The sequence below is a fragment of the Piliocolobus tephrosceles genome, chromosome 3, assembly GCF_002776525.5.
Source record: "Piliocolobus tephrosceles isolate RC106 chromosome 3, ASM277652v3, whole genome shotgun sequence".
NCBI classification, from domain to species: Eukaryota; Metazoa; Chordata; class Mammalia; order Primates; family Cercopithecidae; genus Piliocolobus; species Piliocolobus tephrosceles.
In genome coordinates, this window is record NC_045436.1 from 35,568,498 (window position 1) to 35,593,121 (window position 24,624).

A 24,624-nucleotide genomic window follows, 5' to 3' on the forward strand; every position below is an offset into this window, starting at 1 on the left:
CAGGCAAGTGATTCCACATTCAATTAAACAGTATATACAGAAAGTTGAACAGTGAGTGGACATTAAAAGCTAAATTTTATAAAGATGAATAATTAGCAAAACAATGTCCCTAGCAGAGCACACTAGAAAATAACAGGGCCTGGGAGGCATCACACTCTGTGTTCCCCATCTCTATCCACTATTGCATCATTTCACAAGTGAGAGTTCATTTAAAAATTAAACCTTGGGATTACCTGAGAGGGGAATTTAGTCCCAAAATACCAGCACGAAGCCCACCAGGTGTCGTAAATGGAGAAGTACGTCATATATCATGTTGCCTATGGATGAACAATCACTGCATGAATACAAGCATATCAGGAATTTGGCTTTTCTATTCTTCAGTCTGTATCCCCACCCTACCACCCACCCTCTTTTCTCTCCATCTCTCTCTCTGTCTCTGTCTCTTTGTCTAGTCTCAGATAATGGCAACTGCTACCCTTGCCACAGCAAATCAGTGTTCAAGGCAGTCCTTCTGAGCACTCAATCCTTAGCAACACTTTTACTTGACATGTGCTATTGACAAATTTTATACTGAGCTATTGATTCAAATATTTTTAAAACACTAAATGTTTGAAACATTAAATGCAATGTTTAAAACATTAAGTGCAATGTTTAAAACATTAAACGCACTAAGCTATTGATTCAAATATTTTTAAAACATTGAATGCTGGCCAATTTAGTTCATGGTGGGACTCTAATTGAAAACGTGGCATTTAAATGTCATCATTCTGTATTCTTTCTTAGTGACCATCCTTAAGACATCTTTATCTTAAAAATGTTTTAACACACATATTTATAAAAATTATATATTTCTGTATTTAGTACAATAAACTTTATTAATTACATTTCAGCAATAAGGGAAAAACCGACTTGCATGATCTGTAGGAAAAGCTCATATCTCTAATTAAGCAATAGTGTAATAGTAACTCAGCATTATCATTTTTACTGCTTTCATTTGGCTTGAGTATCAACAAGTATTTCCAGAATAAGTATCTTTATCCCAGAATATCTCTATACATGTGTTTGTGGGTAGTAAAATGGGGTACAAATTTTACAAACAAAAAAATATTTTTTTAAGAATAGTGGAACAACTTACTATACAAAAATAAAATTCAGAGAAATTTGTGGCAGAAGCAACCTCAAGCAGCACACATATTTCACAGAGTGAATGTCATGAATATTATTTCTGTATCTTACATGTTATAAACATATAAATAGAATAATTTGTGTTTCTATTTGGAGTCATCGTTGGTTGTGACTTAACAAATCTAACAAAGAATTAAACACGTATTAGTAGACGTTGAATAATCAACTGCTGATCAAATGGATCATCAAAACTGCATCTCACAGTGTTGAAATGCTATGTCTTATTTTTCAGGCACAATATTTACTATCAGTCCCATATTACTTCTGGATAAAATATCAACAACTCAATTTCTTGTTGAAGCCAGTGATGGTGGAAATCCTGACCTAAGAGCTCTTACGTTAGTGGAGATAGGAATACAAGATATGAACAATTATGCCCCTGAATTCACAGTCAAATCCTATAATCTTAGCCTAAGTGAGGATGCTCTGATTGGAAGCACGCTTGTTACATTTTCAAACATCGACCATGACTGGACCCATGAAAACACATATGTTGAATATTCCATCATCAGTGGTAATTTACAGAACAATTTTCATGTGGAAACTAATTTCATTCATTCAGAATATCCTTATAAGCAAGTTGGTTATCTTGTGTTGCTTCACAGTCTGGACAGAGAAGCAAGTGCAAACCATGAACTTGTCATTCTGGCATCTGACAGTGGCTGCCCTCCATTGAGTTCCACAGCTATCATATCAATACAAGTACTTGATGTCAATGACAATCCTCCAAACTTCAGCAACCTGAGCTATCACACCCATGTCAGGGAAAGCACCCCTCTAGGGAGTCACATCACTGTGGTCTCAGCAAATGACCGTGACACAGGGTCACATGCAGAAATCATCTACCACATCATCTCTGGAAATGAGAAGGGACATTTTTACTTAGAAGAAAACACTGGAGTTCTTTATTTGGTTAAACCTCTGGATTATGAAGAAATGGCAAAATTCACCTTAACTGTCCAAGCTTCAGATGCAGAAAAGAAACACTTTTCTTTTGCAGTTGTGTTTGTCAATGTCCTGGACGATAACGACCATGCACCTCAGTTTATATTCTCAAGCTTCAGCTGTATTGTTCCAGAAAATCTGCCTATTTCCTCTACTATATGCTCTATAAATGCTCTCGATTTTGATGCAGGTCCGTATGGAGAATTGACCTATTCTATTATATCACCCTGTTTTCTCACTCACGGAATGTCTTATGATCACGATCTCTTCCTCATTGACCCTTTGACAGGGGATATTCATGCTAAGCAAATCCTTGACTATGAAAATGGTAATAAATACTGCCTCACAGTCCAAGCCAAAGACAAAGGTGATGCAACAGCCTCCTTGGTGGTCTGGGTAGATATTGAAGGGATAGATGAATTTGAGCCTATTTTCACTCAAGATCAGTATTTTTTCACCCTCCCAGAAAAGAATAAAGACAGACAGTTGATCGGCAGAGTGGAAGCCTCAGATGCAGACGCTGGTATTGATGGAGTCATTCTTTACTCCCTTGGAACCTCATCTCCTTTCTTTTCAGTAAATAAAACCAATGGAAATGTTTATTTGATTAGAGCCCTTCCCCTAATAAAAAGTCAACTCAACAAAGAAGACACCATGGAAATAAAAATAATTGCTCATAGTCCTAAACCAGACTCCAAGTTTGCATCCTGCACTGTTTTTGTGAATGTGTCTTTCTCCTCTGAAGGAACACCCTTGGCAGTATTCGCCAGCAGCTTTTCAATCAGCCTGGTGGTCTCCTTTTTAGTATTTCTGATGCTCATCTGCATTCTACTTGTACTGATTTTAAGACATAAACAAAAAGACACAATAAACAATTATGAGGAGAAGAAAACCTCATCTTTAGATATGGACTTGAGAATGACCCGGGATGCCAGTGTGCTCAAAGCCTTCCAGAAAACTGATGACTGCAGTAACGAGGTGGTCCCTGTGGATGCCACACCGGAATGGTTGAGTTTAATAAGTATCATAGAGAAGGACATTGTCAATCGGTACAGACACTCAAACTCCAGTGGCCACTGTTCTGTGGAAGGAGAAACTGCGGAAGATAAGGAAATCCAGAGGATAAATGAGCATCCCTACAGAAAGGGCTCGGACTCAGCTCTGAGTGACCGCGAGTCCAGGATGCCAGACTCGGGTATCCCGAGGGACTCAGACCAGCTCTCCTGCCTATCTGGGGAAACTGAGGTGATGGTGACTGCCGAAACAGCAGAAGCCAGCCAAACATTTGGGGAAGGAGATCAAGGGGAAGGCTGCAGCACCACCTGTGCTCAAAATAATGTGTTACCCCAGACAGTTCAGAAGAGAGAAGCAAAAGAGAGCATGGCTGATGTCAGAAAAGAGTCTGTCTTTATTTCAGGTGATCAGGAAGTAAGGTGTGCAGCTCTTTCAACTCAGACAACCTCTGATCATGATGGAAGAGGCAACTATCACTGGAATTATCTTTTCAGTTGGGAACCCAAGTTCCAACCTCTTGCCTCAGTATTTAATGATATCGCAAAACTAAAGGAGGAACATTTGCATATGCCTGGCATTCCAAAAGAGAAGAAATCTTTTGTTTTTCCACCCCCTTTGATAACAGCAGTAGCCCAGCCTGGGATTAAAGCAGTCCCACCAAGAATAGCAGCAGTAACCCTGGGTCAGGTGCCTCTGAAACACCCACGCTCTCCCATCCCCTACCATCTTGGTTCTCTGCCAGAAGCCATGACTCCCAGTTTTTCTCCATCTCTTTCCCTATTGACCATGCAGCCTCCTGCCTTGTCTCCACTGTTGTCAGAAGGAGAATTATTAGGAACACACATCAATGGTACATGCCATGAACTTAAAGCAGAAGATGAAGTTCAAATATAAAACAACTGGGATGCCAAGTACCTGCTCACCATTGGTCATGAATGAATAAACAAAACATTTTCAAGCCAGCAACTCGATATTGGGCTCATTTTTGCCAAAAAGCAAGTGCTATAATTTAGTTAGAGTTTTTAAAACTTCCCCATTAAAGTTTCTCAAATTTCTTCCAGCCTTAATGAAAAGTTATTTCCTCTTTTAATCCTTATGTGTTGCTCTCAGGACTCACATTTGTATATATCAAGTAGTGCATATTCTGTCAGACCTGTTGTCTGTATGATTAGACTTCCAAAGGACACAGTGAGCTTAACTGACTGCCTGAATGTTTATATGGAAACAAAGTGTAGTGTACTCTGGTCACATTGCTGCTGGTCACACTGCTATATCGAAAACAAATTAGTAAAGGCTAAATAGGGAATGAGTTTAGGTCAAAACATATTACAACAGAGAGGGGAAGTCTAGAGAGATAAACTTTCATTTTAAGATAAAGCAACAGTCGGTGGATCTGATATATTTAGAGGAGCATTTCTCCATTTTTCCCCATATACCACACCTGTGGAGTTTAGCCGTAATTGAATTTCAATGTGGAGTTAAACTAATAAAAATTTCAGAATGAAATTTGTCATAACTCTGTGCCAATAGGGAGAAACAAATAAGATTTATAATGGTAGGTAATATAAATAATTATCACTGATTAAATCAACCAGAAATGCATATTCCTGATAGAGGGCCAGGATTGATACTCGCAATATTTCTGTGGTTTGCTACCACCTGAGACATAGTACTTGGCCTTCTTTACAAACAGAATGACTTTTTTTTCAGGGCTTGTCTTATAACTCGGTGTGGGTAAAGACATTAAACTTCAAAGGTTAATTTATAGCGATTTCTTCATTTTATTTTCTTCTAGGTACAGTAACTTTTGTGTGAAATAATTTACCCACTCAATGCCAGTTTTTAAAGTTTGTGTAGATAAAAAAGTCATGTTATTAGCTAATGATAAATCTCATAGAGTAATCTAGCAATATATTTTTAAAATAAGTTTTTTATGGAAATGTTTCTACTATAAAAGTTAAGAATAAAAGTCAGAAGTCTTTTTACCATTCACTCACACTTGTGTGCAGCTTTAATTGTCATCAGATGGAGCAGTTTGGCACATGGTTAAAATGACTCTGTACAATTACTGTTTTAGAAATATAGCAGTGCTAGATGGTGCTCATATACAATGCTCTAGCCTTCTTTCTGATGAGCCTGGGAATCCCTTGCAGATTCTCATCCCTTTCAGGAAGGCGGAATGCATCCTGACGATGGTGGTTCAGAAGTCCTCTTCCCATGGTCGGCACCAGGGCCAGGTGTTAGGCTAACAGTTTAGGAATTCTAATGTGAAATCTAAAGGGTATTGTGTGGCTTTCTTAGTAGTTAGGATGGGCTTCTACTACAGAAACAGTTCCTTTGTGTTCTTCTCCATAGGCCTCATCTGTGAAATTTTGTGACATAATTTCTCTTTACTAAAAAAATATTGCAGGGTGCAGTGTTTGATACCTGATTTTGTAGATAAATAATCCTACAGCTTCCTATGCTGATATTTTCTATTATCTATGCTGACTCAGATTGAGAACAAATGTATAAAGCTACATTACAAATTGTATGAAACATGAAGGTTTTTTAATAAGCCTGAAATCCTAGGAAAAATCCTTTAGGAGTGGAAAATTTAAATATTATGGGACTGATATCTGTTTCTCCTTTTCTTCCTGGCATCTGGGGAAGAAGATTTCATGACTTATGTAAAAAACAAAAACAAACAAACAAAAAAACCCACACACATTTAATCATTTATGTGTTCCAGTATTTATTATCTCTTTGACTCTTTTGAAAACATTGCTTTGAACATAGAAAGAAACCCTATACTATTTTTTCTTAATTATATATGGAAGTTTTTTTCACAATAGAATTATTTCTGGAAACCAAGAACATTTTGTTGTTTTTAAATTAAACACATTCTTCATTTACTTATGCTTAAAAAGAGTTATTCGTCTACCTATTCCCTATATTATTTATTACTGTGATTTATTTAACCATTATGGATGTGATTCTGTATGTTTTCTAGCCATTTTATAAGAACAGAAGACATGTAATAGAGCTTTTTACCAATATTTAATGGATTTTTAATGGATGGATTTATTAATTTGTATCCAGTGCCACAACGCCACCAAACAAGTACTACAAGTGGGATTGGGGGTAAAAATGTGAACACGCTGGTTAAGTGTTTGCAATAAATCGTACGTCAGCCCTTTCAACTAGAGTGCTTTTTTTCCTAAGTAAACAATATAATTTGTACATTTTTCCTTCAAGTTTAATATTAACTTGCCTCATATGTTCTGGGTTGCTTTGCTGATCTGTGCACTGGCTTTAGCGCTCTGGAGGGGTACAGAACTTGTTAGTGGAAAATCATATTAAGTCCCAAATTCATAAGCTATAAAATAAAAGACAGTTGTCTCTTGTGGAATTTTGGCTGCCTGAAATTCTGGACTTTCTTGTTGGCAGCCTTAAAAATACTGGTGTAAATCAGTACCAAATGGATATCAAAATTCCATGTCCTAGTAGTAATCATTGAATTGGCTTCCAAAACAGATTCCTGGGCAAAGAAAAAGAAAAATGCTGTATCCTTAGGGACTTGATCATTTAACTCTTTTAAAAATTATTCAAATGCACTCTACATTACTGGCTGCCTCCATGTATTCATATTCAATCTATAATAGATGTCCAGTTGAGACAGGATTTGTTTTTCTCAGTACCCTTACCTTTAGCCCTCCTTGCTGTGTTTTCTAGAAGTTATAGCAATGATAATTAATTGTAAATTTTAAAATTATTTTCATGCAAACATACACTTTGTTACATTTGTTCTTCTATTCTATACATGCCTTAACTTTAAATAGCAAGACATAGCTAAGGATCTAAGATAATCCACTTCAAAGCAATAAAATATATGGCGGTAATATGGTCAGTGTATTCTCACGTGATATTCCAGATAAACGAATTGAGTTTATTTTCACAGCGTGTTTTACTTGAGCTCAAAGGTATAGAGCCGTCTATTTGGCCATAACTGAAGGAAGTTAGAATGGAAGATGGTCTTGTACAGGAGGGATACTGGGATCAGTGGAGTTGCAGAAGACTTGCTTAGGACCCAAACTAGCATTTCAGTGGGATTTTTTACCCATTATAAAGATGGAAGGAGAGAAGGGAAAGAGGAAGGAAGGGAAGGAAGGGAGAAAGGCAGGGAGGGACAGAAGAGAAATAGAAAATTAAATCTTAAAATGAATAATTAGGACACAAGTAGAGAAATGCAAGAAGGTAGATGGGTAAGGACTTGTAAAAAGTAACTTTTAGTGTATGAAGATTTTTCTGAGTCATTTGCCCTTCACAGATTCATCCTTTTGAAGAATCTCTTTTCTTCCTTCCTTTCTGTTCCTCTGAAATCTCTCTCTCCAATTTGATGTATCCAGCTGTGAATTGAAAGCTAGATGACAATGAATGAGAATACATTTGACCATGAAAACTTGCATTTATTGTTTTTTTGGGTGAATTTCAGAACCAAAAGGAATGATCACCTTATTTCCCACTCTATATTGGCATGGAGAATGCCAGTTTTAAGTAGTTGCCTTTATTCATATAAATAAGTAAATGGACATTCAGAAGACAGTGAGTGAGAAATTGGAATTTCAATACCTATTCTTTTTTCCTAATGGCTGGTCCATTTTTAAAATGAGTGCATGTTTGACGGTTGTGAATTTATGTTAAAATATTACATTTTATTTCACTTTTAAATACAGTATAAAATAACACAAGGGCATGGTCCATAGTTCTCAAACATTGTCAATTTTATTTGAATTCTGGTGACATAAATTATTCATACATTAAATTATTCCATACAGATCGAAGAAATTTGTCTATTAGAAACAGAATGTGGCCATCTTAGAAAGATCCAGCCCAAAGTGGCTGGAATATCAAACTATACCTTTCTCTTATAAACTCAGAACTTGGCTAGTTGATGACAATTAACACTTCCTACTGTTTTGGTCTACATATCTTTATTCATTTCACCCAATGCATTTGCTAAACCAAAACTGTGAAGTGAGTAATAGAGAGGGGGAAGGCATGCCAAATAAATAGCAGATGCACAAGTACATCTCTTGAATGAGAAAACATTATTTTGGTTAGAAAACTAAATAAATGGATTTTGTTGTTAGATAGTAAACCCTCAGGGCCTGGTCTCCACTTACATTATGAGGTACAGATGGTTTTTAGAATGAATGAGTACATATGTGAATGGGCACAGAGGATGCTGTAATGCAAGGATGTGATACATAGCCTTGAACCCATTAGGTGAGAATGCTACAATGGTACTGTGATTTTAGCCAATCACAAAGCAGAGAGAAAGTAAGTTTAAACATTTTATCAAAATGTTATAGAATATCTTAGAAAACACCAAAGGAATAGAAATTTATTCTGTAATCTGGTTTGGTTTTTTCCTTTTCTCTGCCTTCCCCACAATATACATGTCTATCTTGTGAAGTTTAGACATAAAAGAAACAAGCTATATATGACATTCAAAAGCATATTGTTTGAGACAGCAACGGGACATGACCAAGCACATTGGTTTAATTTAATTTCTGATCTCATAATAAACTAACTGTCCTATAGCAGAATGGCAGAATGAAGTTCTAGCAATATGATAACAAAACGCAGTTCAGTAGATATGCCTAGAATGTTTACATCAAAATGTATCAATATTTAAAGTACAAATAACAAGGAATTTATGAGGGATATTCTATATGTGCATATACTTAGTGTATGTCAAGGGTAGCATTTTAAACAAGTACAGATTATCTCATAAGTATGTGCCGGGGTATTAGGGAAGGGAGTAAACATGAAATTTCTCCTCACACCATAAACAAATAATTCTCAGAAAAACCAGCCTAGTGAGATAGGATAGAAAGACAGTGTAGTATGATGTCTCCAAAACCAATTAAAGAAAGTGATTTAGGTTTTAGGGCACATGGCAGCATCAGTGCAGACTTTTAAACCATCCCAATTCCCCTTACAAAATCGTTAGAGCATGTAGAATAGTGAAAGTAAAACCTCATGGGCATCTTCAACAAAAACAAGGGTCATTCTTACAAATTCTAGAATATGGGCAGGCAATAAAAATTACCAACTATTGGCAGTGACAGAGAGGAGAAAGGGGGAACTTCCAACTTTCTGTGAGCTGGAGTACCACGAATCCACATGTACTCACCTACTAAAGCAGAAGTCTGCTCTTGGATGGAAACCTAGCAGGCAGGTCTGAGAACAATTGCCAAAACTGGAGAGAGATTACAGAGCAGCAACTCTGTAGATGGGTGTAGAAAAACTAAAGTGAAATTAGATTATGCTGGAGCACTCAAGTCCCAGAGCCTCTGGAAATAGCCAACCAAATTTTCCTTCTGTAAGAAGAGAACCCCACACTAAGTAAAGTCTACTGAAAATAGAATTCAAATCCATATAAACAGAAAATGGAGAGAAGTCCTAGATGTAAAGGAGAGAAGGGACCAGAGAAAGCAGAAGGTACAAAAAAGTCCTATTTGTAAATATTTTGCAGAAACAAAAGGAGAAGGGATCTTAAAGCCATGCATGAATCTAGGAAGACTATTCTGGTCTGCCACCCCCCTACATTATAACCCCTACAATATAATATAATCCATCTCAATAAAACATGAGCAACAGAAAATAATTCCAGAATAAAATGTCTTCTAAGCAAAGACATTTTATTTTGTACATGCTCTGACTGACACAATAATGGACAGTGAAGATACAGAAAAATACAGCAAAAAGGCCAATAAAAGGTTTTTTTACTTAATATTTCAAAACCAGCTGAAGAACATTAGGAAAATAATAAAAACCACAAAGGTTGCATAATCAATCAGAAAAGGTGAAAATGAAAAGACTAACCAAGAGGAGGATACTAAAAGAAAGAAAACAGCTCAAGAAATAATTGAGGAACCTCCATACTGTTCTCCATAGTGGAGGTACTAATTTACATTCTCACCAACAGTGTAGAGGGTTCCTCTTTCTCTGTTCCTCATTCTCCGTTGCTCAAAAACCAAAAACATAGAACTACCATGTGATCCAGCAATCCCATGGCTAGGTATATATTCAAAACAAAAGAAATCAGTACATCAAAGAGATATCTTCACTCCCATGTTTATTGCAAAACTTCTCACAATAGCCAAGATACGGGATCAACCCAAGTGTCCATCAGTGGATGAATGGATAAAGAAAATGTAGTATAGATAGATGCACAATAGAATATTACTCAGCCATAAAAACAGAATGAAATTCTGTCATTTGCAGCAACATGGATGGAACTGGAGGTCATTATGTGAAGTGAAAGAAGCCTGACACAGAAAGACAAATATTGAGGTTCTCACTAATATGTGGGAGCTAAAAAATACTAAACTCATGGAGATAGAGAGTAGAATGATGGTTACCAGAGGGCGGGAAGGGTAATGGGGAAGGGGGGATAAAGAGGGTATGGTGAATAGATACAAAAATACAGTTAGATAGAAGGAAGAAGATTATTTCAAAATAACTGAAAGCATAAAATTGGAATGTTCCTAACACAAAGAAATGATAAATGCTTGAGGTGATGAATATCCCAGTTTCCCCGATTTGATCATTACACATTGTATGCTTGTATCAAAATATCACATGTGCCCCATAAATATATACAACTATACAACTAGTATGTATCTGTAATAATTAAAAATAAAAAAGTGTAAACAAAAAAATTGAAAATGAGAGGAAAAAATTCAAAAGACTAAACTAGAAAAAACAAAAGTAAATAAACACCAATGAAAATAAAGAGAAATAAAAAATGGAAAGGAAACAAATATTGAAAATCAAATGGAATTAAAAATATAGTAAATTCATGCCATATGATAAATATGATAAATTATACCATATGTCATAGACATATGTGTTTACATATATATAAACACACACATATGACATAATATATATACATATGTCATAGAGAAGGCTATGAGTATATAAGACCTCAAGGAACATTATTCAAGAATCAAGTAGAAAGTGAGTTTCAGACAACTGGGAAATACTGGGGCAGGTTCACCATAAGGCCATTAAAGATATTTAACTGTAGAGGTGATGACAGATATAAAGGTGATAGAATAGTATATACTTAATATATGCCCTGATAATCTGAATAAATTTTAACTACAAAAATGAGAGAAGAAAGGTAGAGTATATGGAAATAGAATGCTTTCTAATTGCCTGATAGGTATTAACTGGGAGTAAAAGCTATTGCCATAAATTAGAAAAATGAAGAAATTAGAAGAAAAGAAATATTAAAGGTTAAAAAATTAACAAACAAAAAACTCACAGAGTTTATGAATAAATAAATCTTATTCCCTAAAAATCAATAAAATTAGATTAAATGTGAGAAAGTAAAAAATAATAGCATACAAAATAAGAAAGAGCTAAGAGGGGATAATGAGAGCCACCAAAGAGAGGAATTAACATCAAAAGAGACTTTTCTGCACAACTGTATAGAAATGTATTGAAATATTTAAAAATACATTTTATAGGAAAATTTAATTTACCAAAATTGATCTTAGTAAACATACAGTCTAAATAGACCAAACTTAAAAGAAAAAACTAAAGATAAAAGGAAGCACCCCAACAGAGTTTCAGAGTGACATCTTAAAAATCCTTTAAATCGGGCAGAGCAAGATGGCCAAATAGGAAGAGCTTCAGTCTCCAGCTGCCAGTGTGAGCGACACAGAAGACGGGTGATTTCTGCATTTTCAACTGAGGTACCGGGTTCATCTCACTGGGGAGCGCCTGACAATCTGTGCTAGTCAGCTGCTGCAGCCCAACCAGCCAGAGCTGAAGCAGGATGAGGCGTCGCCTCACCTGGGAAGTGCAAGGGGGAAGGGAATCCCTTTTCCTAGCTAGGGGAACTGAGACACACAACGCCTGGAAAATTGGGTAACTCCCACCCTAATACTGCGCTTTACCAAGGGTCTTTGCAAATGGCACACCAGGAGATTATATCCCACACCTGGCCAGAAGGGTCCCACGCTGACGGAGCCTCCCTCATTGCTAGCACAGCAGTCTGCGATCTAACTGCAAGGCAGCAGTGAGGCTGGGGGAGGGGTGCCCACCATTGCTGAGACTTAAGTAGATAAAGCCCCAAGGAAGCTCGAACTGAGTGGAGCCCACCCCAGCTCAAGAAGGCCTGCCTGTCTCTGTAGACTCCACCTCTGGGGACAGGGCACAGCTAAACAAAAAGCAGTAGAAACCTCTGCAGATGCAAACGAACCTGTCTGACAGCTTTGAAGAGAGCAGTGGATCTCCTAACATGGAGGTTGAGATCTGAGAATGGACAGACTGCCTGCTCAAGTGGGTCCCTGACCCCTGAGTAGCCTAACTGTGAGACATCCCCCACTAGGTGCTGACTGACACCCCGCAACTCACACAGCAGGGTACACCCCTGAGATGAAGCTTCCAAAGCAAGAATCAGACAGGTACACTTGCTGTTCAGCAATATTCTATCTTCTGCAGCCTCTGCTGCTGATACCCAGGCAAACAGGGTCTGGAGTGGACCTCAAGCTATCTCCAGCAGACCTACAGCTGAGGGTCCTGACTGTTAGAAGGAAAACTAACAAACAGGAAGGACACCCTCACCAAAACCCCATCAGTACGTCACCATCATCAAAGACCAAAGGCAGATAAAACCACAAAGATGGGGAAAAAGCAGGGCAGAAAAGCTGGAAATTCAAAAAATAACAGCACATCTCCTCCTCCAAAGGAATGCAGCTCTTCGCCAGCAATGGATCATAGCTGGACGGAGAATGACTTTGATGAGTTGAGAGAAGAAGGCTTCAGTCCATCAAACTTCTCAGAGCTAAAGGATGAATTATGTACCCAGCGCAAAGAAACTAAAAATCTTGAAAAAGGAATGGAAGAATGGATAACTAGAATAATCAATGCAGAGAAGTCCATAAACGAACTGACAGAGATAAAAACCATGACACGAGAAATACGTGACAAATGAACAAGCTTCAGTAACCGACTTGATCAGCTGGAAGAAAGAGTATCAGCTATTGAGAATCAAATGAATGAAATGAAGCAAGAAGAGAAGTCTAAAGAAAAAAGAGGAAAAAGAAATGAACAAAGCCTTCAAGAAGTACGGGATTATGCGAAAAGACCAAATCTACATCTGATCAGGGTGCCTGAAAGTGAGGGGGAAAATGGAACCAAGTTGGAAAACACTCTTCAGGATATGATCCAGGAAAACTTCCCCAACCTAGTAAGGCAGGGCAACATTCAAATTCAGGAAATACAGAGAATGCCACAAAGATACTCCTCGAGAAGAGCAACTCCAAGACACATAATTGTCAGATTCACCAAAGTTGAAATGAAGGAAAAAATGGTAAGGGCAGCCAGAGAGAAAGGTCAGGTTACCTACAAAGGGAAGTCCATCAGACTAACAGTGGATCTCTCAGCAGAAACCCAACAAGCCAGAAGAGAGTGGGGGCCAATATTCAACATTCTTAAAGAAAAGAATTTTCAACCCAGAATTTCATATCCAGCCAAATTAAGTTTCATAAGTGAAGGAGAAATAAAATCCTTTACAGATAAGCAAATGCTTAGAGATTTTGTCACCACCAGGCTTGCCCTACAAGAGACCCTAAAGGAAGCACTAAACATGGAAAGGAACAACCAGTACCAACCATTGCAAAAACATGCCAAAATGTAAAGACCATCGATGCTAGGAAGAAACTGCATCAACTAACGAGCAAAACAACCAGCTAATATCATAATGACAGGATCAAGTTCACACATAACAATATTAACCTTAAATGTAAATGGACTAAATGGTCCAATTAAAACACACAGTCTGACAAAATGGATAAAGAGTCAAGACCCATCAGTTTGCTGTATTCGGGAGACACATCTCACATGGAGAGACACACATAGGCTCAAAATAAAAGGATGGAGGAAGATCTACCAAGCAAATGGAGAACAAAAAAAAGCAGGGGTTGCAATCCTAGTCTGATAAAACAGGCTTTGAACCATCAAAGATCAGAAGAGACAAAGAAGGCCATTACATAATGGTAAAGGGATCAATTCAACAGGAAGAGCTAACTATCCTAAATATATATGCACCCAATACAGGAGCACCCAGATTCATAAAGCAAGTCCTTAGAGACTTACAAAGAGACTTAGACTCCCATACAATAATAATGGGAGACTTCAACACCCCACTGTCAACATTAGACAGATCAACAAAACAGAAAGTTAACAAGGATATCCAGGAATTGAACTCAACTCTGTACCAAGCGGACCTAATAGACATCTACAGAACTCTCCACCCCAAATCAACAGAACATACATTCTTCTCAGCACCACATCACACTTATTCCAAAATTGACCACATAATTGGAAGTAAAGTGCTCCTAAGCAATTCTACAAGAACAGAAATTGTAACAAATTGTCTCTCAGACCACAGTGCAATCAAACTAGAACTCAGGACTAAGAAACTCAATCAAAACTGCTCAACTACATGAAAACTGAACAACCTGCTCCTGAATGACTACAGGGTCGATAACAAAATGAAGGCAGAAATAAAGATGTTCTTTGAAACCAGTGAGAACAAAGATACAACATACAAGAATCTCTGGGACACATTTAAAGCAGTGTGTAATGGGAAATTTATAGCACTAAATGCCCACAAGAGAAAGCTGGAAAGATCTAAAATTCACACTCTAACATCACAATTAAAAGAACTAGAGAAGCAAGAGCAAACACATTCAAAAGCTAGCAGAAGGCAAGAAATAACTAAGATCAGAGCAGAACTGAAGGAGATAGAGACACAAAAAACCCTCCAAAAAATCAATGAATCCAGGAGTTAGCTTTTTGAAAAAAATCAACAAAATTGATAGACCACTAGCAAGACTAATAAAGAAGAAAAGAGAGAGGAATCAAATAGACACAATAAAAAATGATAAAGGGGATATCACCACCGACCCCACAGAAATACAAACTACCATCAGAGAATACTGTAAACACCTCTAGGCAAATAAACTAGAAAATCTAGAAGAAATGCATAATTTCCTGGACACTTACACTCTCCCAAGACTAAACCAGGAAGAAGTTGAATCCCTGAATAGACCAATAGCAGACTCTGAAATTGAGGCAATAATTAATAGCCTACCAACCAAAAAAAGTCCAGGACCAGATGGATTCACAGTTGAATTCTACCAGAGGTACAAGGAGGAGCTGGTACCATTCCTTCTGAAACTATTCCAATGAATAGAAAAAAAGGGAATCCTCCCTAACTCATTTTATGAGGCCAACATCATCCTGATACCAAAGCCTGGCAGAGACACAACAAAAAAAGAGAATTTTAGACCAATATCCCTGATGAACATCAATGCAAAAATCCTCAATAAAATACTGGCAAACAGAATCCAGCAACACATCAAAAAGCTTATCCACCATGATCAAGTGGGCTTCATCCCTGGGGTGCAAGGCTGGTTCAACATACGCAAATCAATAAACATAATCTAGCATATAAACAGAACCAAAGACAAAAACCACATGATTATCTCAATAGATGCAGAAAAGGCCTTTGACAAAATTCAACAGCCCTTCATGCTAAAAACTCTCAATAAAGTAGGTACTGATGGAACGTATCTCAAAATAATAAGAGCTATTTATGGCAAACCCACAGCCGATATCATACTGAATGGGCAAAAACTGGAAGCATTCCCTTTGAAAACTGGCACAAGACAGGGATGCCCTCTCTCACCACTCCTATTCAACATAGTGTTGGAAGTTCTGGCTAGGGCAATCAGGCAAGACAAAGAAATAAAGGGTATTCAGTTAGGAAAAGACGAAGTCAAATTGTCCCTGTTTGCAGATGACATGATTGTATATTTAGAAAACCCCATCATCTCAGCCCAAAATCTCCTTAAGCTGATAAGCAACTTCAGCAAAGTCCCAGGAATCAAAATTAATGTGCAAAAATCACAAGCATTCTTATATAGCAGTAACAGACAAACAGAGAGCCAAATCATGAATGAACTTCCATTCGCAATTGCTTCAAACAGAATAAAATACCTAGAAATCCAACCTACAAGGGATGTAAAGGACCTCTTCAAGGAGAACTACAAACCACTGCTCAGTGAAATAAAAGAGGACACAAACAAATGGAAGAACATTCCATGCTCATGGATAGGAAGAATCAATATCATGAAAATGGCCATACTGCCCAAGGTAATTTATAGATTCAATGCAATCCCCATCAAGCTACCAATGAGTTTCTTCATAGAATTGGAAAATCTGCTTCAAAGTTCACATGGAACCAAAAAAGAGCCCGCATTGCCAAGACAATCCTAAGCCAAAAGAACAGAGCTGGAGGCGTCACGCTACCTGACTTCAAACTATACTACAAGGCTACAGTAACCAAAACAGCATGGTACTGTTACCAAAACAGAGATATAGACCAATGGAACAGAACAGAGTCCTCAGAAATAATACCACACATCTACAGCCGTCTGATCTTTGACAAACCTGAGAGAAACAAGAAATGGGGAAAGGATTCCCTATTTAATAAATGGTGCTGGGAAAATTGGCTAGCCATAAGTAGAAAGCTGAAACTGGATCCTTTCCTTACTCCTTATACGAAGATTAATTCAAGATGGATTAGAGACTTAAATGTTAGACCTAATACCATAAAAACCCTAGAAGAAAACCTAGGCAATACCATTCAGGACATAGGCATGGGCAAGGATTTCATGTCTAAAACACCAAAAGCAATGGCAAGAAAAGCCAAAATTGACCAATGGGATCTAATTAAACTATAGAGCTTCTGCACAGCAAAGGAAACTAACATCAGAGTAAACAGGCAGCCTACAGAATGGGAGAAAATTTTTGCAATCTACTCATCTGACAAAGGGCTAATATCCAGAATCTACAAAGAACTCAAACAAATTTACAAGAAAAAAACAAACAACCCCATCAAAAAGTGGGCAAAGCTTATGAAGAGACATTTCTCAAAAGAAGACATGCATACAGCCAACAGGCACATGAAAAAATGCTCGTCATCACTGACCATCAGAGAAATGCAAGTCAAAACCACAATGAGATACCATCTCACACCAGTTAGAATGGCAATCATTAAAAAGTCAGGAAACAACAGGTGCTGGAGAGGATATGGAGAAACAGGAACACTTTTACACTGTTGGTGGGATTGTAAACTAGTTCAACCATTATGGAAGACAGTATGGTGATTCCTCAAGGATCTAGAACTAGAAGTACCATATGACCCAGCCATCCCATTACTGGGTATATACCCAAAGGATCATAAATGATGCTGCTATAAAGACACATGCACACGTATGTTCGTTGCGGCACTATTCACAATAGGAAAGACTTGGAATCAACCCAAATGTCCATCATTGACAGACTGGATTAAGAAAATGTGGCACATATACACCATGGAATACTATGCAGCCATAAAAAAGGATGAGTTTGCGTCCTTTGTAGGGACATGGATGCAGCTGGAAACCATCATTCTCAGCAAACTATCGCAAGAACATAAAACCAAACACCACATGTTCTCACTCATAGGTGGGAACTGAACAATGAGATCACTTGGACTTGGGAAGGGGAACATCACACACCAGGGCCTATTATGGGAAGGGGATAAGGGGGAGGGATTGCATTGGGAGTTATACCTGATGTAAATGACCAGTTGATGGGTGCTGACGAGTTGATGGGTGCAGCACACCAGCATGGCACAAGTATACATATGTAGCAAACCTGCACGTTGTGCACATGTACCCTAGAACTTAAAGTATATATATATAAAGCAAATCCTTTAAATCCTAGATCATCCCAATGCTATGTAAACTATTCCAAAGCATGATAAAATAAGGAAAATATTTAAAATCTTTTAATGAATTGAACGTAGAATTCATATCAAAATCTTAAATTTATACAAAATAGAAGACTATACACTATTCCCACTTATAAATAGGTACGCAAAATTCTAAAATAAAATATTAGCAAAAAGAATTAATAACATATTTTAAAATAAGACCCCACAACATATAGGATTTATTTCATAAACACGAAATGATTCAATATTAAGAAAACAATCAATGAAATTCACATTAATAGAGCTGTGGAGACGAAAACAATATGAACATTTTCTTAAATGGCAAAAAAGGCACTTAACAAAACCCAATACCCAGTGATGTAAAATGCACTCAATAGTCATCAATGATTAATCTTTAAAATTGTTATTTTTAAATATCATTTAAATTTTAAAATCATTATCATCCTTAAAATGATATTTAATCCAAAAGCCAGATCTTCCCTAATGGAGATAGTCTAGATTCTTTCTGGTAAAGGAAGAACAAGACAACATGCCTAGTCTCTCTGCCAAAATTTAGTGTTGTATTGTAGAAATTAGTCCATAAAACTAGACAAGACAGCAATTAGAAACATCAGAGTTTGAAAGAATAAGGTGAAACTATCTCTATTGATAGACTATGTTATTTTTCTGGCAAGCTCAAAATAATTGATGGAAAACTACCATAAACAAAAAAAAATTAGTAAAGTTGCAAGACATAAAATAAATACACAAGAAATTACATCACTACTCTTCACATATATGAATAATAATCACAGGATCAATGAAAGAGAAAATTCCATTTACAATTTTAAAAATCTAAGCAAAAACTTAGCCCAAAAAATGTCTAACTTCTATGTGAGGAAAATTATATCTCCTGAAGTGCATAGAGTAAACTTGAGTAGATGTTTAACTGAATATATAAACCAAATGTGGTATACTGATAAAATTTAATATTATTCAGCAAAAGTAAATGAAGTACTGACACATGCTGTAACACAGATGAACTTGAGAAAAATTATGCAAAGTGAAAAAAATCAGTCACAAAATATTACATATTTTATGATCGTTTAGGTATAATTTCCAGAAAAAGCAAATATATAGAGAAACAGAAAGTTTCTCTATATATTTGCTCCAACCTCTAAGTAAGGCTTAGAGGTTGGAGAGTTGGGAGAAGATAGGGAATGACTACTAATGGGTATGGGGTTTCTTTTTTGGTAATAAAAATGTTATAAAATTAATTGTAGTGGTGGTTATATGACTCTGAATATACTAAAATCTATTGATTGTACACTTCAAATAGATGATTTATTATATGATGTATGAATTATATTATAAATAAATATAAGAAAAAAGCTGCATGTGTGCGTGTGTGTACACATGTGTACACAAACATGCACTCAGGCACCAGCCCTTTCAAATAACAAATGTATTATTAAACCCTCGATAATTAAAACAGGATAGCACTGGTGCATGACTAGATAGACTAATGGAACAGAATAGAAAATACAAAAATGGATCCAAGTGCATGGAAGGAATGATGAATTAGGTTGTTGTATACCAACCCCACCGCTGAGAATAAGTAGAAAAAGCTGGATAATAAAAAAGGAGCAGGGACAGAGGAGGAATGGAAACTAGAGGTATAAGAGTAGAAGGAAAAGGAGAAGAAAAAAAAGAAACAATTTTGTGTATGTGTGTTTGTATGTGAAGCATCAGAAAACTACGAAGGCAGTGAAGACTTGAGATGCCATGCTCCTGGAAAGATGAGAAACACGGAAAGGCAAATCTAGTAGTACACTGTCTCTAACTCCCTTGAGGCTGAACAGCAATGTCAACTGCAAGGTGAAGTAGCTAAACAGAACTACTGACAATTTTATGGGGACAAAAATTAGAGTTAAAGATTGTAAATCCAAATGTATCTGAGACAGGTATCAATCAATTTAGAAATTTATTTTACCAAGGTTAAGGACATGTTCATGACACAGCCTTGAAAGGTCCTGATGACATGTTCCCAAGGTGCTTGTGGTACAGCTTGAGTTTTTATACATTTTAGGGAGACATAATACATCAATCAATGCACATAAGATGCACATTCATTCCATGTGGAAGGGCAGGACAACTCAAAGTGGGGGTTCCCAGGTCATAGGAACAGTTAAAGATTTTCTGATTGGCAATTGCTTGAAAGAGTGGAGTTATTATTTAAACACCTGGAATCAGAAGAAAGGAATATCTGTGTTACAATAAGGGGTTGTGGAGACCAAAGGCTTATCATGCAGATGAAGACTCCACGTAGCCGACTTCAGACAGAATAGACTGTAAATGTTTCTTGCCAGACTTAAGGTCTGTGTTGATGTGAATGTTGGTTGACTTTTCCTGAATTCCAAAAGACAGGAGGTAAAATTAGGCACGTCCAACTCCCACTTCCTATCATGGTCTGAACTAGTTATTCAGGTTAACTTTGGAATGCTGCTGGCTGAGAGGAGGAATTCATTCAGATAATTAGGGTCTTAGAATTTTAATTTTGATGTGCTTACCCAGGAGGCAGGCCTTTAATAAATATGCCAACCTATAAGTTGAAACTCCTAGAAAGCGACACTTCATATTATATATGAATTATATATTAATAAATGAGTTAAGATACCATAACTGAAAATTAATAACTCAATGTTTGCATTAGATTAGACACAGATAAAGAGAGGATTAGTAAATTAGAAGATATATCTAATGAAAATACACAGACTGAAACATGGAGAGATGTTTGGAAAATACTGTAAAGAAAATAAGGGATGATTGGAACAAAATTAAAAGATCTAACATAGCCCTTAATTTATTACACACAGATTCTATGTGTAATTGGAATCTAAAAAAGAGAATGGAGATAATGGGCCAGCAGAAATATTTGATAAGATAGCAGCTGAGAATCTTTCAAAACTGACATTTAATCACAATTTTGTAAGTGCTACACACCACAGACATGATAAATAAAAAGAAAACTGTAACCAAGCACATCACAGCAAAATTGCTATAAAACAAAATAAAAATATCTTAAAAGCATTCAGAGAGAAATGACACATTATCTTCAAAGAATTGAGTGCATATGGAAATATAACACATGATAAAGGCCACACATTTAAGAAAAGAGGAATTTTTAAATCAGTGTGTTTGATGTAACTGGAGAGTTTTATGAAGAAAGGTTAAACTGATTCATACCACACACCAGGATAAACTATACAAATAAATACAAGTAAATACTAGAAGAATACCCAAGTGTATACTTTATTAAACTGGGAATAGGAAAATATTTTTTCCTTTTTTTTTTTTTTTTTGAGACAGAGTTTCACTGATGTTGCCCAGGCTGGAGTGCAATGGCTGGGATTACAGGCATGCACCACCACGCCCGGCTAATTGTGTATTTTTAGTAGATATGGGGTTTCTCCATGTTGGTCAGGCTGATCTCAAACTCCCGACCTCAGGTGCTCCAACCGCCTCGGCTTCACAAAGTGCTGGGATTATAGGGGTGAGCCACTGTGCCCAGCCAATATTTTCTAGTAAACTCAAAATCCAGAAGCAACAACAGAAATTGGTGACAAATTTGACTAAAAAACAAACTCTAAATCAATTACAATGTTCAGAAGGATGGGTTCTCTGGCCTCATGTCAATCTTGTGATGTGAAAGTTTGGGTCATGTGATTGGCAAGCACTTGGTGGAGAAAGGCCAGTTCCTCAAAGGAACATAGTTCTGTCACTATAATACCATCAATTCGATACTATTTTTATGTGGCATGTTCACTTATAACACAGATTTGTAAGTATACTTGGCTAAACCACGAATTCACCAGTTCTAAGTCCTATTTCATAGAGCAGAGCAGAAGGGTAAAGCCTTTTAATGTTAGTAATTGAATCTGCAGGTCACCTCTAAACTTGGCTTTTAATTTTTAATTTTCTCATTTCCTTATCTATCATTTTTAGTCTGTCATTCATTTTTCTCTTCAGCTAATATAATGGAAATAATTTGCCTATTATTAGAATATTAAAGTAATCTTCAGCAATGAGACACAAGCAAATAAACTTTGATTACTTTATGAAATTCAACTTTTTCTGATTTAATTTATTTAAAAGTATAGCTTCTATTTTTATCTAAAAATTATGGAAAACCCCATCCTATATGTTAATTACAGGAAGCATATGTGGTTAATTTTATGAAATGGACAAATTGAAAGTAATGAAAATAAAAGCCTTCAGATTATTGTTAGATTATGTGTCACATAAAAGATAATATGTTAACCTTTGTGAACTTAAATAAATAATAGCTAAATTTTATTGAGTGTTTGTTATGTGCCAAATATGGTGCTAAATGTTTTAAGTGTAGTATATTTTGCTTAATCTTCAAAACAACCCTTCAGGGTAGATATTAATAGGGTCCCATTTTATTAATAAGGAAACCATGGCTAGTAATTGGTGGAACCTGTACTCCAATTCAGTGGTGTGACTAGAAGCTCTTCTCTTAACCCCTTCACTACATTGTCTTCACTACATTGTAAAAATGTGCCTTTTACATACTTGAAAGCACCTTAGGAAGGTCTAATTTTTAAATGAATAAACTTATAGTGGCCCAAGTTATTCCATTTTGTGCTGATATAAAGAATACTTGAGAAGGGGCAATTTATAAAGAAAGTAAGTTTATTTGGCTCATGGTTCTGCAGGCTGTGCAAAAAGTGTGGTGCCAGCATCTGCTTCTGGTGAGGGCTTCAAGAAGTATCTAATCATGGTGGAAGGGGAAGGGGAGTGGCATGTCACATGGTGAAAGAAGGATCAAGAGAGACGGGGAGGAGGTGCCATGCTTTTTTAAACAACCAGCTCTGTGTGTACTAATATAGCAAGAACTCACTCATTATTGCAGGGAGGGCACCAACCCATTCATGAAGGATCCACCCCCATGACCCAAACAGCTCCCACTGGGCCCTGCCTCCAACATTGGGGATCACCTTTCGACATGAGCTTTGGAGAGGACAAATACCATTGTATGTCAGACCCTGTTTTAAAAATTCTTTAATATGCACAGATCATGTTCAACAAATGATAAACAAGCCATACGGCCACTGGGCAAACATTTTCCTTTTGTTGGAATCTATAGTCATAGTGAATTCATCATTGAGGGATTATTCTGCAGACACATAAATATAATTGTTCTGATTCCCACCTTTTCTTATATACAAAGAAAGTCATGTTTAAAATAGAACTGATGACTTTTCTGGCCAAAATGGCTCCAAAAGTTCACTTATTGCTTCAGCTTTCACTGCAGAAAAATAGCAACAAGAGATAAAATGCTTAAAGCACAAGTAAAAGTAAAAATGGCATAGGCAAATTAAAACACAAGAAAATCATCTCCATGGCAATATCAGTAAAGTTGGAGATATTTTAGAAAGTGGGATAATTTCATTTCTTGGTATGTACTCTAGAGAAAAATCTCCCAAGATATTGAACAAGAAATGAGCAGTATGCATGGCTGAAGTTTGGGCCTGGTCTACTCCAGGAAGTAGGCATTGCTAGACATGGACATTTTGCATTTATGAAGGAAAGTGCTTAAAATGTTCTTTGCAAGATGGGGCACATAGCTAAGCTAAGTGCTTAAAACCAGAAGCAGGTAAGGGCTGCTGAGCTCCCTCCTCCAAAAAAGGATGGAACAAGATAAGTTGCTGACCACCTGGGAACTTGAGAACCTGGATAGATGCTTGATCTCATGAATAAGAACGAAGTCAATCTGCCCATGACTTAAGAATCACTTCTATTACTATTTAAAAGTATACCAAGTGCTGTATATAACAGTAGGAAAAAAAGGAAGGAAGGAAGGAAGGAAGGAAGGAAGGAAGGAAGGAAGGAAGGAAGGAAGGAAGGAAGGAAGGAAGGAAAGAAGGAAGGCAGGCAGAAAGGAAAAGAGGAAGGAAGGGAGGGTGGGAGGGAGGGAAGGAAGGAGTGAAATTTGGGGAAAAAACTGTCAACAGTCCATATTTATAGACAATATCACTATCTAGACATCTATTCTATATGTAAACCATTAGAGCTAACAGAGAACTCATAACATTTGTGAATACAAGATCAGTATCAAATATTTTAACACCTTTATATACAATCAAATGGAAAATATAATAGAAGAAAAGCTCATAATCTCATTCACAATAACAAGGACTATAAAGTGTCTAAGAATAAATCTAACAACATTTTGAAGACCTTTTGGAAAAATTTTTTAAATTATTATTTTAGGAAATAAAATACCTAATTAAATGATGATATATAGTGGAAAAGAATACTCAATAATTTAAATGTGATAATTCTCTAGAATTCATTTGTAAACTCAATGCAATTTAATTAAAGGGCCAGTCTGGATTTTTGTGGAATTTGACAATACTATTTAAAAGTTAATACAGAAGAATAAAGGTACAAGAACAATGAAGACAACTTTGAAGAAAAAGAAAGGATAGGAGGATCCTATGAGATAGAAAGAGATGAATAGATTATAGTAGCCTAGAAATACATACATGTGTATTTCTAGGAAAATTGATATGGAGATAGTTTAGTAAATAGTATATAATTTAATAAATGGTGCTGAATTA

At 36.6% G+C, this 24,624-nt stretch overlaps 1 protein-coding gene across 1 annotated transcript in view; it reads left to right on the forward strand.

Annotated features, from left to right (window-relative positions):
- DCHS2 (dachsous cadherin-related 2) overlaps positions 1-4,199 on the forward strand; it is a 261,718-nt gene extending 257,519 nt beyond the window's left edge. Inside the window, exon 20 of the mRNA XM_023226330.3 lies at positions 1,418-4,199. Coding sequence (XP_023082098.2) covers positions 1,418-4,038 — 2,621 coding nt within the window. The 3' untranslated portion in view covers positions 4,039-4,199. The remainder of the gene's footprint in view (positions 1-1,417) is intronic.
- Positions 4,200-24,624: the final 20,425 nt, after the last annotated feature.